Source organism: Pseudorasbora parva, chromosome 10 (genome assembly GCF_024679245.1).
Source record: "Pseudorasbora parva isolate DD20220531a chromosome 10, ASM2467924v1, whole genome shotgun sequence".
In the NCBI taxonomy this organism is placed as follows: domain Eukaryota; kingdom Metazoa; phylum Chordata; class Actinopteri; order Cypriniformes; family Gobionidae; genus Pseudorasbora; species Pseudorasbora parva.
Genome location: NC_090181.1, coordinates 8286762 through 8301660, shown reverse-complemented (window position 1 = coordinate 8301660; position 14899 = coordinate 8286762). Strand labels below are relative to the sequence as shown.

The 14899-nt window shown below is 38.3% G+C and overlaps 1 protein-coding gene across 2 annotated transcripts in view; it reads right to left on the bottom strand.

Annotated features, from left to right (window-relative positions):
• Positions 1-14899, bottom strand: part of tmem260 (transmembrane protein 260) — a 45745-nt gene that overhangs the window by 29586 nt on the left and 1260 nt on the right. The window contains exons 1-3 of one of the 2 annotated variants that reach the window (XM_067455039.1): positions 14419-14538; positions 7962-7993; positions 4179-4330 (exon numbers count right to left, since the gene is read on the bottom strand). In XM_067455039.1, coding sequence (XP_067311140.1) covers positions 4179-4330; positions 7962-7993; positions 14419-14509 — 275 coding nt within the window. In that variant the 5' untranslated portion in view covers positions 14510-14538. Of the gene's footprint in view, positions 1-4178; positions 4331-7961; positions 7994-14418; positions 14539-14899 lie in introns of those variants that run through there. The other variant, XM_067455038.1, reaches the window with a different exon arrangement.

Genomic DNA, 14899 nt, shown 5'->3' with positions numbered 1-14899 from the left:
TTTTTTTCCTTAGACTTAAACAGAAACAAATACACAGACAAACATACTGAGCTTATGAACTGAGTGATACTGAGTTATGAAACCCACATTGTATAAGTATCAATATGGCCCAGAACAAAATGTGAAACTAGACAGTTTAAAGACTTAGTCTAGCTCACGCAAAAAATTTAATTCTGTCATCCTTTACAAAAGATTTTTTTCTTCTGTGGAACATAAAAGAAAATATTTAGCAAAACTTGGTTCACAACATTCTTTAAAATATCGTTTTGCGTGTTCAAAAACAGGTTTGAAACAACATGAGGGGGAGTAAATGACAGATTTTACAGATTTCAATTTTTTGGGGTGAAATATTCCTTTAAATGCTCATATTTGCACAGGCTATCACATTCTAATGCAGGTGCTGCTCTCACAAAGTAACCATCTTGCTAATAAACACAGCTCACCATAGAGAGCCATAGGGTGACTAAGAGCAGGTGGAGGGTCCAGTGAGGAAAGCACAGTCATGACCATATGGTTAAATACCTTATATGGGCACAAAAGCACCGAGACAGGTGGGCACTGGAGCCCGGTCAGCTGAGCTGGACCCGTCTGCTCTTGGCTGGTGTGCACCCTCACAGGTGCGGTGGACCCGGGACTGAGGAGGATGGGTGAAGTCACCTTCGGCGGCCGCACGCCACTTCTATTACGTAATCGACATCATAATACAGAAAAGGCTAAGTAATCATTGTGTTTAGAGATCAAAATGTTTCTTTAGTAGAGGAGCTGCACGATTCTGGACAATCCTTTTGTTTCAAAGAGAGATCACGATTCTCCCCTGATTCTGAACAGACAACATGTGATTTACTAGAGGTTCTGACAATGTTATTTGCTGCAGTCTACTTAAAATGTTTAATTAATCTGAATAAATTATTTTTTTTTTAAATGGATTGAATGAATGATTCAATGACTCACTCATGACAAATCCGCGTTTTTGAATAGATTTTTTTTTAGGGCTGATGTCAATGCTGATATCTTAGCAAGCAAGATAGCCAGTATAAAGCCTACATATAATCAAAATAAAAGATCCGCTCCCAACACATTGACAAAACAGAGAAACGTATCGGCCAATGCTGATAACTAAATTGTTTTAAATATCGGCATTTGCAATATATACTGTATGTCGTACAGTACGAATGAAATGGTGGGAATATTTTAAGTACAATATTACAGCGCTTCGCAGTTTCTAAGATGATCTAAGCAACTTTTAGAGTGTTGTTATTTGGTTGCTAGGGTATTCTGGGTGGTTGCTAGGTGGATGTTTATTGTTCAACCACCAAAAAACACCAAAAATTTCTATGATATACTTACAAACATGTAAACTAAACAAACTAGTATATTTTCCCATATTTACCGTCAAATTGTATTATTTATAAACAACTGCCGTGCACAAACTATGTTAATCATGTTACAAAATCTCAGAAAAGTTCAACCTATCTAAACATTTTAGAGAAATGTCATTTTAAAAAGTCCTAAATTCCAAAAAATATTTCCTAGCTTGTAATTCAATCAGCGATTATGATTATTGATGTCAGCTATCCTCAAAGGCTTACCCAGAAGCAGAGTGGAAGCATAAAGGCATGTAGTGTCTGTGGCACTCAAACCATGACGTTTAAAAAAAAATCTGTAATTGACAAATCAAAGGAAAATGGAGTGCTGCGTCTGGGAAGCGAGACACTGTAGAACAGTCTGTCTACCTAATTTAACTTGGAACATCAAAGAGTTTTCACAAAGAAAATGTCTAACAGCTCTATAGTTTCACAAATTCTTGCAAGTTCTCTACATGTCTCTAAGTGTTTTGGAATATCTACAGCCTGTCTTTACACCAATCACAAACTGTATAAGAGTGTCAATATCTGTCTGTCTGTCTATAAATAATGCTAGCAACATGCTAAATCATGTTAGCAATGTGCAAGAACATGCTAATTTATGCTAGGATTGTGCCAATTCATGCTAGCAACATGCTAACTAATGTTAACAATCCGTTGATTCATGCTAGCAACATGCTAAAATCTATCTATCTAGCTGTTTTCTGATAGACTGTATTGCATTAAAAAAACATCAAACTTTAAAAATGTTTAACTTGAATCTATTTCAAACTGAAAATCTTTTAAAGCAAGCTTTCTGGTCAGGATTTCTCAAGCCAAATTCATAGTTTGTCCCAAAAAACTTTATCTACTTTTATAACCCCATACCGCCCCAAACACACACAAATTAGTTTTTCATAGAAGAAATATACATATTCCTGTCATTGAACATATGAATTTATGTTTTTTTTAAATAAATTAATAGATCCAGACAAAAAAAACTTGCATCATTCATCCATATTGTGCACAATAAAGCAAGCAACCACAAAACAGGCATTCAAGCCTTTATGCACAAATTCCTTAAACCTAAAGATGGCAGATAATGTATAGGGCACAAAATGGTCAGTCTCGGAGTGGTGTTGGGTGCCAGGGTAGCAGCCTGGGGACAGGCCTGTCCGGTAGTGTTCCTACTGGGAGTGGCACGCCACCTCAGCATTACCACTGGGCACGGGCGAAGCACCTAAGGACCCCAATGCCAACCCAGAAGGGAGTCCCAGACTGTGCCGGAAGCTCTGAAACCCCTAAAACAATCCCTCCTCCTAGTTCTGGCATCTCAAGCCTGCCAGCTATTGCTCTGAGCCCAACAGACATGCATGAGTCCAAACCCCAGCCTAAGCCCGGACAGATAACCATCAAAACCTATTACGCTTATGTTTTCAATTGAAAACATAGATTATATACTGAAACTTAAGAGCTAAGAGTGTTTGTGTGTGCGTATGCAACCAAATCCCCACTGCCATCAGCCACAGAAGGAAGATGGGTTGCGGGGTTGTGGGGGCCAAAGGAAATGACTTTTTTGGTTGTTGTAATCCAAAATTGGATCTAAATCCTTTGAGGCTTAAGAGCAGAGGTTGCATTGGACATGTAACTGCAGCCAAATCTCTGGGCAGCTTGGCTCGCAAACGCAGGCTGAGTGAGGGCATGCATTTGCAAAAGTTAAGTGTAGATATTAAAATACATGCAGCAACTACTGCCTGTTTAGACACATTTTTCTGCTGACTGAACACCAAGTCTAGGATGGCAGTTAATGTTCGAGGAGCCAAATTTCCATTTTTCAGAATAGTTGCCAAGCTGAGTAGTACAACAGCGTGGAAAAAAGTATACATAAATAAATAAGTAGTAAAAGACAATGTTACAAAAAATGTATTTAAAAAATAGAATGTCCTTTTGAACTTCTTTATCACTGTTTCTATCAAAATTTTAAAATAAGCAGTGCAACTGGTTTCAAAAATGATTATAACAAGAAATGTTTCTGAGCACTAAATCAGCATATCAGAATGATTTCTGAAGGATCATTTGACACTGAAGACTGGAGGAATGATGCTGAAAATACAGCTTTGGTCACATTAAATTTTAAAATACATTAAAATAGAAAATTTAACAATTAAAAATGAACTTAATTTCACAATATTTATATTTGTACTGTATTTCTCAACATGAAAATCTTCTTAATTAAGCATCAGTTTCCACACAAGCAATTTATAGATCATAATGACAGAATACGCTAATCAATAACTAATATAATAGCTAATAGCATAGTAATGATATGAAGACAATGATAGTTAACTCCACATCAGCTACATAAATTGACAAAACTCCATATAAGGTTATTTCAGGGAGGAGACGGGGTGGAGATGCATATATGCACAATGTTCAGATGACTAGGTTTAATAAAGGAAATTTTGCGCAGGTTCTGTCATATGCGTGGCTTTATAAATCTGAAAACTTTTTTGCATACGCAAAATCTAGCTTTTGTGCATACACGCACTTTAAGGATGAAATCTACGTAAAGTTTTAAACATAAGGCCCCTGTAATGTAAAGTAATATTCAACATACATGTTACATGAATATGCTAAATAAATTCAACCTGGAATGTTTTACAATTTAATATTATAGGCAAAACGCATCATGGAAACCCCTCTGAAACTGCTAAAAACCCTGAGCCTCATGTGTTCTTTGATTATGTGTAGTAGAATATGAACAGAAGAGATTCCCGCTCCTCATACATGGTAGTTATTGATGTACTTTGGTCTAATGGTCTGAGAGTGGCCTACCTGCAGACAGTGAAGCAGAGGGCTCCACTAGCCCCGGCCCCAAAGGCAGCACACAGGACATTGATACTGTGTGCCGGAGAACTGAGAGGCATCACTGAGAGCAGCAGAGAAGACAACATGGTGAACAGAGGGTATCCTGGAGGATGGGCCACCTGGGGGAAAACACAGCTGTAAACTCTTCTGATCTCGCAGACCATTCTGATAACAGCAACTGAATCTAAAGGACCCCCCCAATCACCACCATACAGTTCAGCTTTCAAAGGCAGACCTTACTTTTACGGGTTACAGCATCACACTGTCCTCCCCCTCCCTTAAATCCTGATCTCCTGTCTCCTTGCCTTCCCAGCAATTAGGCACTAAGTCCCCTAAGGAGCGATAAGGACTAGAGCTATTAAAGGCTGTCTCACTCCTACTGGCCTGATAACACACACAGGCACAGCAGGCTGAGAAACACTGCACACTAGAGCGAAAAGCAAGGAAGCGTCTCTGAGAAGAGGTTGTTTGAGGGATGGATTGGAAATTCGGTGGACAAGTGGGTGTCTAAAAGCTAGTGTGAGTTCAAGATCAAAGCAGGAAAGAGGGTCCCAGTCAACTGATCCCTCTAAACAATTTCATAAGGTTGAAGTCCTTGTCAGCCAGATTTGTGGAACTGTGATAAGTCAGTGTTGGGGAGTAAAAGTAACTAACTTAAAGTAACTTAAACTTAAAAGTAACTCAGCTACATACTATTGACAAATAAAAACAAATCAAACTCTTTTTTAAGTTTAATGCAAAAAGTTTAATTTGCATTCACAAACATGGATTCATTGACTAGTCCAGGGGTTTACAAATTGGGGTGGTGGACCCCTTGGGGGTCGCAGTAAGGTTATAAACTTAAAGATATGGAAAAAAGGATTTTAGGAAACAAATTGAATTGGAACAAAAAGCCACCAGGGTTCTTCCGATGGCCAATCTAAGACTTGTGACCTGCATAATTTGTGTGTGAAAGAGTCTATCTGGATCACAAAACATCTTTCTGAGCGCAACCTTCAGTTTGAGAACGTAATAAGAATACGAAATGGCAATTTTGTGATCCAGACCGACACTTTCATCCATAAAACAGGCAGCTATAAACTATAAGATGTAAATATCATAAAGGATAATAAATGTTAAAGGTAACACTTAGTTTAGGGTCCAAATCTTTCTATTAACTACTTTTGCCTCAATAAACTTCAAATTACTGCTTATAAATTGTTAGTAAGGTAGTTGTAAGTTTAGGTATTGGGACGGTTTAAGGGATGTAGAATATGGTAATGCAGAATAAGGCATTAATGTTTGCTTTATAAGTACTAATAAACAGACAGTATCCCAATAATATGCATGCTAATAACTTATTAGCATGCATATTACTGGGATATTGTCCGATTACCATAAAAGATAATAAATGTTAAAGGTAACGTTTTATTTTAGTTTATAATTCTCACTATGAACTAGTTGCTTATTAGTAACAACTACCTTACTAACAATTAATAAGCAGTAATTTGAAGTTTATTGAGGCAAAAGTAGTTATAAAATAGTGAGATTTGGACCATAAACTAAAGTGTGACTGAAATAAATCATGTTTTACAAACTCAGACAAGACAAGAAAAGAAAGTTGAGAATTGTGAGTTTTGAACTCAAAATTGTGAGCTATTAATATGAAATTGTAAGAAATATGTTAGGAAGTGGGTCCCTTACCAGGGGATGCTTCTATTTGGGGCTCCATAAAGTTGCATGTGCACTCAAAAAAACGTATGATGCTGTTCACTTTATTTAAGCAATTCATATTGATTTAACACCATTATATCAGGTTTCTGGTTCAAATATGATTGATTCATGTTAAACTGACTTAAAACCGTTACTCTTTGACATAACTTGATGTGTTTAATTTGAAATAACATGATTAAATCAAGTAAGCCGAACAAACAGGACTTTCACTTCCCATCATGCTTTGCAAATGGGCTGAATTTGGAGAGTAAATGTTTAAATAAAGTGCTATTTTATGCATTTCTAACGAAATGAGAAAATGGAGAGACTTTATAATGTTTAATGTTTTGGTGTTATTTAAAAGTTTGTGTTATGTTAGTGTTTTTGGACGTTACCATTGTGGTGAAGTGTAGAGCATGTGCTTGGGCTGAGGATCTGCTAATAACAATTAAAGTTGTTTTAATAATAATAAACAACTACTTTGGGCATGCCATAGATGTAACGAAACCATCTAGCCAATACAATCTTGTAATGTAAAAAGAATTCTAAATGTTGTAAAAAAAAAAAAAATAGCATTTTACTAAATAAAAATAATCAATTAAACTGGATTACTTGTTTTTTTTTTTATATTAATTTCAGAGTAATCAAATGTAATAGTTTTGGACAAAATTAAGAATGTTAACCTGATTCAACTTAACTTATCTGTTCATGTTAAATGAACACAAATATTTCAAGCTGGTTGAACATCATCCATTGTTGTTAAGATAATGTGGTATTATCACGTGGAACCACTGTCCACGATTAAATCATGTTCAACCAATGTGCTATTTTTTTTGAGTGTGGAACCCCTGGACTAAATCAACTATTGGTCGACTACTAAAAGTGGGTAGTCATGTAGAATATACTCTCTCGTATTAAGCACGTATTAAGAAATCAAATTAATTTTTGTGAATTGATTCGTTTATACAGTTAATTGAACTTAAATGGTAAAAAACTATTTACAATTAAATAAAATGCCACAAATACCATTTAAAATATTGTTAGCTACTTAGCTTGCAGCATACTTTTTCAATTGAGCAATTTTAAATTATGAATAGAATAAACTGTAAAGTGGCATTAAAGTGCAGAATAAATATTCTTATTCAATATGAGAAAAGACGGACAGCTTGAAGACAAGAAAGAGAGGTCAAGGCAAATAAGAACAGATATGCTTGGAAGGGGGCACAGGGACAAAGGACAAAAGAAAGAGAGACAGTATGGCAAACAGATGGCAGGGGCGCGAAGGGCACGCTTGAAAGTGCCAGCAAGGTGTGTGTGTGTGACTGCGCGAGTGACGTGTGAGGTGCGTGTCAGAAATGCCTGAACTGGTGCCTGCACTAGGCCGACGCCGTGGAAAGCAACGCAGAACCGTCGCCGGGTCTGGAAGCGCGTGTGGCATGGTGGGAAAAAAGCATAACGCACGGTAGGGGGCAGTCCTGCTATGAGGAGTTTAAAGGAGAAAAGATCCACGGCTCCAGGGAGCAGGAAGGGAGGGCCGGCGGCCTGCGGCCCGGAGAGAGCCCTCCGACCCTGGGGAGAGCCGCAGACAGGCAGGCCACACGGACAGAGGGAGGGATTACTGGCATAGTGACACCGACACAGCCTCCCTAAAAGGATCGCGACGGCGTAATAAACTTTATTAAATAATAAAACTTATTATAACTGTTAACCCGATTTAGTTCATTCTTTGCGGCTTACACACGCGCACACACTCATGCACAAAAAGGAGAGGGGTTGAGTATAATAAGCCTTATACCGTACATAAGGCGAAGCTTACAAAAGCCATCGCCTAACCATTCAGTCTAATTGGATTTGAAGAACAGGGTTGCAAATTATAGCATTCTCTAGTCCTAACTTAGTCAAAAAAAGAAGTGCATAGAAAAGAAGCGAGGATAAAAAAAACCTGTGGCCTGAAAAGTAAATTAATCATCTTTCTTCTCCCCCCATACTTAATTAAACTTCCTTAATGCTTATAAGAGTTAATGAGTGGATTGATTAAACAATGCAGCTAATGCTTACCCCCAGCTCACAAGCAGCAGTGATCAGCTCTCCTGTGGTAGAAAAACAGAGAGGGAAATTAATGTAAACCCAATAATTATTATTAAGAGACAAGTCCGCTCCTGAAAGTTTTCCCAAATCAAATACTTGCACTGGGTTTTGCATTAATTTGCCCGGATCAAAACCTGCAAAATCTTCCCAGTGTGACATTTCCTAAGCGACACGCTCATTCTCTTCCATCGCACACGGCTCCCCTGATCCCCGAGCAGACAGACGCACACATACACAGGCAAATCTATTCATTCTTCCCATATTCCGTGACTCGAGGTGCATGTGCAAAGCTCCATCCGTCGCTGTATGGCGTACACGGACATAAACGCCTGCGAGTCCCTCTGCGCTGAGCCACACGCATACAAAAAGCTCCCTTTAAAACTCTCCGAGTGCCTGTGATCTTTTTAGTCCTGTGAACCATAAACATATAAAACTCCTTCTGACACTTTCCAGTTTCCAGGACCAGTTTCCAGGACCTTTCCAGGCCTTCATGACTACCAGACAAGATTGTTCAGCGTATTCCTAGTTGTATGTCACCTAAAATAATAGATTTTACAGATTATTAAGACCCTTAAAGGGGTAATGACATGAGAAATTTGCCTTGATCTATTGACATGTAAGAGGTCTTTGTACCATTAAAACCTCCTGTGAGTTTCAGAGCTGAGAACATCCTCCTCATTATAAACAAAGCATTTATTTAATCAAGCTCCAAGAACGGCTTGCTTGGATATTGTGGGATTTGTGATGACACATGGGCAAATACATTTGCATTTGACTGCCTCCAGTTATACATAATTGCATCATAGGCCATATTTACGTGAGCACCACCACGCATGCGTGTGATGACACAGGAGCTGCAGTGTTTTTACAATGGAAAAGGCACAGGACACTGGCACAGGCTAGAACAACTGTCAAGTAAAGTAGTTATTTTTGTTTTTGCCCACAAAAAGCATTTTCGTCGCTTCATAACATTAAAGCTACACTGTGTAACTTTTTTAGTTTATTCTTAGCTAAAAACACTTAGTTCTTTCAAAAATATATGTGCTCATTAATATATATTTACTTCTTTCAAGTAAAAAAGTATTCTCATACGGGTGAGGGGTTCGAATGCTGGTCGCCAAATTGCCCCTCTATCTTGAAAGTACATTAGCCAAAGAGGGACATACCCGTAAATTCAAGCTTCGCCTTTCGCGTTTTAACACTCGATGGCACCGTGTCAAATGTGAAGAGGGGGATTGCCATGTTAATCTTGGACTAAATCGGCCACCGTAGAAGTTAAAACGAAATCAGAATTGAGAGGAACAGAAACTATTATACACTGGATGGTCATATACCTTTACACCGCTAGATGGGGGAAAATATCACACAGTCACATCTTTAAGGTTGAACCTTTCTGGAACTTGAAAGTGTTAATTAAGTTGCTGTCTATAGAGGGGTCAGAGAGCTCTCGGATTTCATCAAAAATATCTTCATTTGTGTTCCGAAGATACACCCTCATGTTGTCTTACGGGTTTGGAACAACATGAGGGTGAGTATGAAGGGTAATCACAACACGCAGTTTATGTTAATCTTCTGTTAATCTTGAGTACCCATAGAGTAGAATGGCATGCTTCATTCATATCTCCGAAAAGTCTTTAGCGGAGCTAAAAAGTCAGGAACACTTTGAGAGCGTCTGAAAGCGATGACATACTTAGAAAACGTGAAAAAAAAAAACATTGTCCTAAATAAATGATGGCTATCAATCAAGCGGCAACCTCCCCCAGTTTCTGTTGGAGCCAATACAGAAGTGACTTAAACTGCAATTCCTTGACTAGCCACTAGGGGCTCCAGAAGGGAGCAGAATCTCAATGAGCTCCATGTTAAAGGTTTAGTTCACCTCAAAATTAAAATTCAGTCATTAATTACTTACTCTCATGTCGTTCGACAACCGTAAGCCCTTTGTTTATCTTCAGAACACAAATGAAGATATTTATGTTGAAATCCGAGGCTTCGTTGACACCAATGTAATTTCCTCTCTCAAGACCCATAAAGGCACTAAAGACGTCGTTACAAAGCCCATCTCACTACAGTGGCTCTACAATCATTTTATGAAGCAACGAGATTCATTTTTGTGCAAAAAAACCCTGAAATAACGACTTATATAGTGATGGGCCGATTTCAAAACAAGGTTTAGAACGTTAAGAATCAGTGTATCGATTCATGATTCGAATCGCGTGTCAAACTGCCAAACTGCTGAAATCACATGACAAATGATTGTAGAGCCGCTGTAGTGAGATGAGCATTGTAAAGTCTGTAGTGCCTTTTATGGGTCTCGAGAGAGGAAATGACATTGATGTCAATGAAGGCCTGTCTGAGCCATCAGATTTTAAGTCATAGGTCTTACGGGTTTTGAACGACATAAGGGTATGCATGAACAAGAGATAGCATTACACCCCATTTTTATTTTTGGGTGAACTAACACTTTAACGATGAGAGTGCAGCATCAAAAGCAAATAGAACCAAATAGCGATAGGAAGTTTAGATTATTTTACGTACCGACTCCAAACTTTTGAACAGTATTGTATGGCCATGACTTCAAATTGAATTAAATCTATTCCTTTTCCATACCTAGAAATTAACTTTAAAATTCATAGCTGTTTGTAGGTTTTCCATGAGTGTGGAAACCCAGCTCATTACAGTATCAATACAGAGGAGGGGTTTAGGGAGGAAAGGGTAGCAATTTCAAGACTCACCAACCCAAAATCTACATATCTACAAACTATTTTTTTACATGCAGTTCAGAGATCAATGGACAAAAAGTCCTTTCGCCTACTAATCCCAATTTTTTTAGCCCTGTTGTATAAATCTAAGCAATGCTGCCTGATGCAATACTTGTCTAAACACTGTAAAATCCTATAATCTGTGCTCTCTGATGCAATATGAAATGTTCAGTGCATCACAAAATTTTGAAATTGTTAGCTGGCACTTCCTGCGTATCACTAGCGGTCGTCTGTTTTCGTTGTCATGTTGGAAGTCCTCTATCTGTAGGTGCAGACCCCTCACACTTCAGCGGCTGAATTTTCTCTGCTTTCACAGTCTCATTTAGAATAGAAATAAATACACGTGTGGTGAGGCCAGGTCTACCGCATTTCAAAGGATGTGGATCTCCCTGTAATCAAAATTTCTCATGTTATGCATCACAATTTCATTCATGGCAGAGCAGTGCAGTGTCTAGACCCCAATAGAGAGCCCAGTCCCATGGAGGGAGGGCTAAACAGAGAAAGGGGCGCAAACGCAGTTGAGCGCAGGACAGCGGCGGAAGGAGCGAAGTGTCTCTGTGATAGCACACCATCGGGCACCCACAGCAGCCTTTTTCCCCTCATAATCCCCATCATTTTCACACTCGCATTCCTAGACAACAGCGGTCCCGCGGGGCGCCCGCTCAGCCTCTCCGGGGCGCAGCACACCTAAAGGGATTAGGACTGCGAGACGGAGACCTGGAGAATTTCTGCCGAGCATTCAGCTGGCGCTATCACACCAGCATCCTGCAATGTCCCTAAACGCCACGCTTAAGGGGTTGGCCGGTTTTTTTCTCTTTCCGTAAGCCCCAAACAGCTTCTTGCACCCCGCCGCCTCCCCCCGAAAACCTTCAAAAGCCACCCTGCCCGTGCACACGCTGTAAAACTCACAGAACAGCAGCTTGTTGTTTGCACCCCCCAGAAGAAAAACATTTATTTTTGTATTCCAATTAGTGAATCTGGCTGTTTATAGGACAACTTTAATAATAATTAAAAAATAATAATTAAAAAAACCTTTGTGCAAGACTGCATTCATAGGTCACTGACAAAAAAGTGTGTATAAATAAAAAATTAAAAACACATGCAAAAATGCACTTCATATTCTTGCTGGATTTATATGGTTTTTAAAATGTTTTATACCTTTTTTAATTATAATAATCGAATGTATAAACTATTTTACCTAAACCTTAAATGTTAATCGTATTTTCAAATGATAATACAAGCTAATACAATACAAAATATTCATAGATATTTTTTCATGAATTATTAACTATAATAAAACAAAGAAATCTAGTTTAAAACACAAGTTCTTGCAAATACTACTTTGTAAGTACTTTGTATTATTGCTGGCTTTCTATGGTTTTGAAAATATTTGAATAATAAATGTAAAAAATAACAATTGAATGACTAACGTCATGGTCAAACTATCAATTAAACTAAAAAAAATATTTTTTAATGTTTTAAAGTATTTAAGCTAACATTGCCTTGCATTAAAAGGTCAAATTATCTGTTATTTTCAAGTACTTCTTGACATTATCACACTGTTATGAGGTTCAGCAGGGGTCCTTGTTTATGACATCATTTCATTAAACCATTAATATTAGAAAACCTTTTCAAGAACTACACCTTTTTTCATGATATATGATAACAGGATAGTTGTGTAAAAAAGTTGCTGACTTACATTTGTGAGTACATCAACTTTATGTTTAAAGGATGTTTAAGTCATTGCAACTTAAATTACATTAAACTGACTTAAAATAATGAGTTCAATCTAGTATAACAAAAAAAGTTGGTTAACTTATTTGGATTAAAGCAATGTAAAAACATGTTGTCACAACTTATCTTTTTTACATTTTTTTTACTTAATTTTGCACATTTAGTGGAAAAAAATATGTATTTAGAAATAGATAAATAAATAAATAGTAACTTTTAATTAATACGATTTCTCATGAAAAATAAAACGCTGTTCTGTCTTGAGACTTGGGATGATAACAGGGCTAACATATAAAGAAAACAAAAAGAATCTAAACACTGCTGACTATTTAATATTAACCAATTCAATTCTTTCATTCAACGACACACATTGCATGAAAGCAGAGCACTGCATGTTTTCACCAATTCTGCAGTGCATTAATATCATCAAGTCTCTCTCTCTCTCTCTCTCTCTCTCTCTCTCTCTTTCATGATTAATTGTCTGACGTCAGTCCAGAGGGATTAGTATGTCTGTTCTCTTGACAGATTTGAGAGGGACACAGACACACTCTTCTAGTCTGACCCAGCAGTAAATAACCTTCCCATTTGTTCACACAGAGGATAATGTCTGCAGTGAGTAATGCCAAAATATAAAAATATAAAAATGCCATCTGTAAACACGTTGGTCAAAAACAACTTTTCTGAGCCATTCTGACTTACAACCAGAAAAGTATCCAATGCTCTTTTATATTGTTTTGTCATTTTCTATATTTCTCTTCTGTAAACACTTAAAATATTTCAAGCCACACCTGAATATCATCACATTATATAACAAAATATTAAAGAGATAGTTCAGCCAAAAATGAAAATTAGCCCATGCATTACTCCTCAAGTCATCTTAGGTGTATGACATACAATCAGTTATATTGAAAAATGTTCTGGCTCTTCCAAGCTTTATAATGGCAGTGAATGGCTGTTTCTGTTTTGAAGTCCATAAAATTGCTAGCCTAGAAATCTAGATGCACCCTAGTGGCAGCAAATCTAATTTGCAGCGAGTGTTGTCTAGCAACTCTCAATTCACTTCTGAGCTGTAAAAACCAAACTCTGGTCAGGCCAATCACATCGTGTATAGAGTCGGTGGGCGCGGCTTAACACAATGACAGCCGAGTTGCACTTTCGTGCATCTAGAGCCCCTTTCACACTGCACGTCGGACCCGCAATATTCCCGGAACATTGCCGGGTCGCCTTCTGTGTGAAAGCAACCACGTCCCGGGATTGATTACCGAATTCGACCCGGGTCGGGGACCTAGTAATATTGCGGTATTCGACCCGGGACGAGCGCTGTGTGAACAAAAGCCGAAACTAATGCCGCAACGTGTACGTAGTTATCGTGCGACTCCTAGAGCTTGTTTTTTCAATAATACAACCCTGCAGTGCCAGAAGAGCCAAACACGCCCCTACCCCCAAAAGGGTCTCGCCCCTATTTTGATAGCGCCGCCCCACACATACGTAACCCAGAGGCATCCATGGCTATGGCAGAATCTCTGTGTATCTAATCTAGCTCGAATATTCAATGAAGAAGTCATCCCTTCTATCACAAAAACACAAACTGTTCTTGTGAACAACTCGATAGTACACGAGCAAGACAGTCCAACTAACAAATATATTACAATTATGACAAGATTAGAGTTACAGCAATCACAAAAACACACACAAACCGGTCTCATGAACAACTCGATAGTAGCCTACACAAGCACACAGTCCAGCTAACGACATATTACAATTATGACAAGATTAGAGTTATAGCGATCACAAAACACAAACTGTTCTCATGAACAACTCTATAGCACGAGCCGACAGTCCAACTAACGTCATATTACAACTATGACTGGATAAGGGTTATATAGATCATGAAAAGAGTAAGCAAACATATATTAGGAGTATAGTAGTTATCTTACTTGTCGGAGACATTGTGTGAGCTGATGCTTGAAGCACAGTGAGGAGATTTAGATGCTCCATACGGTGTGGAAATGAACGGGTCTTTATCATCTCTGAAGTGAGCCACAATACGATCGCAAATGGACTAACAAGCGAACATGACACACGAGCATAGTAAAGCAGCATATATTAGACTAGTTCTCGGCTAATGTCCGTCAGGTGTGACTCGTGTGTTTTGAATAATGACGTGCACAGAGAGCGAGCGCTCTTCTCACCATCAGTAGTAGACACGCCCCTTACCTGCTGATTGGCTACAAGTTTGTTATTCCACTCGACCCGTGTCCTTTTTCTAAAACGGTTTTGAAATAACACTTATCCCACCTTTAATCTTTCAACTAGTTCTGCTTCACCTTCGTCGCTCTGGTTGGTTGTAGCGCTATCCGATTGCATACAGAGGGATTTTGAAAGACAGCCGTTTATCCTGACCCTCAGATTGAGGCC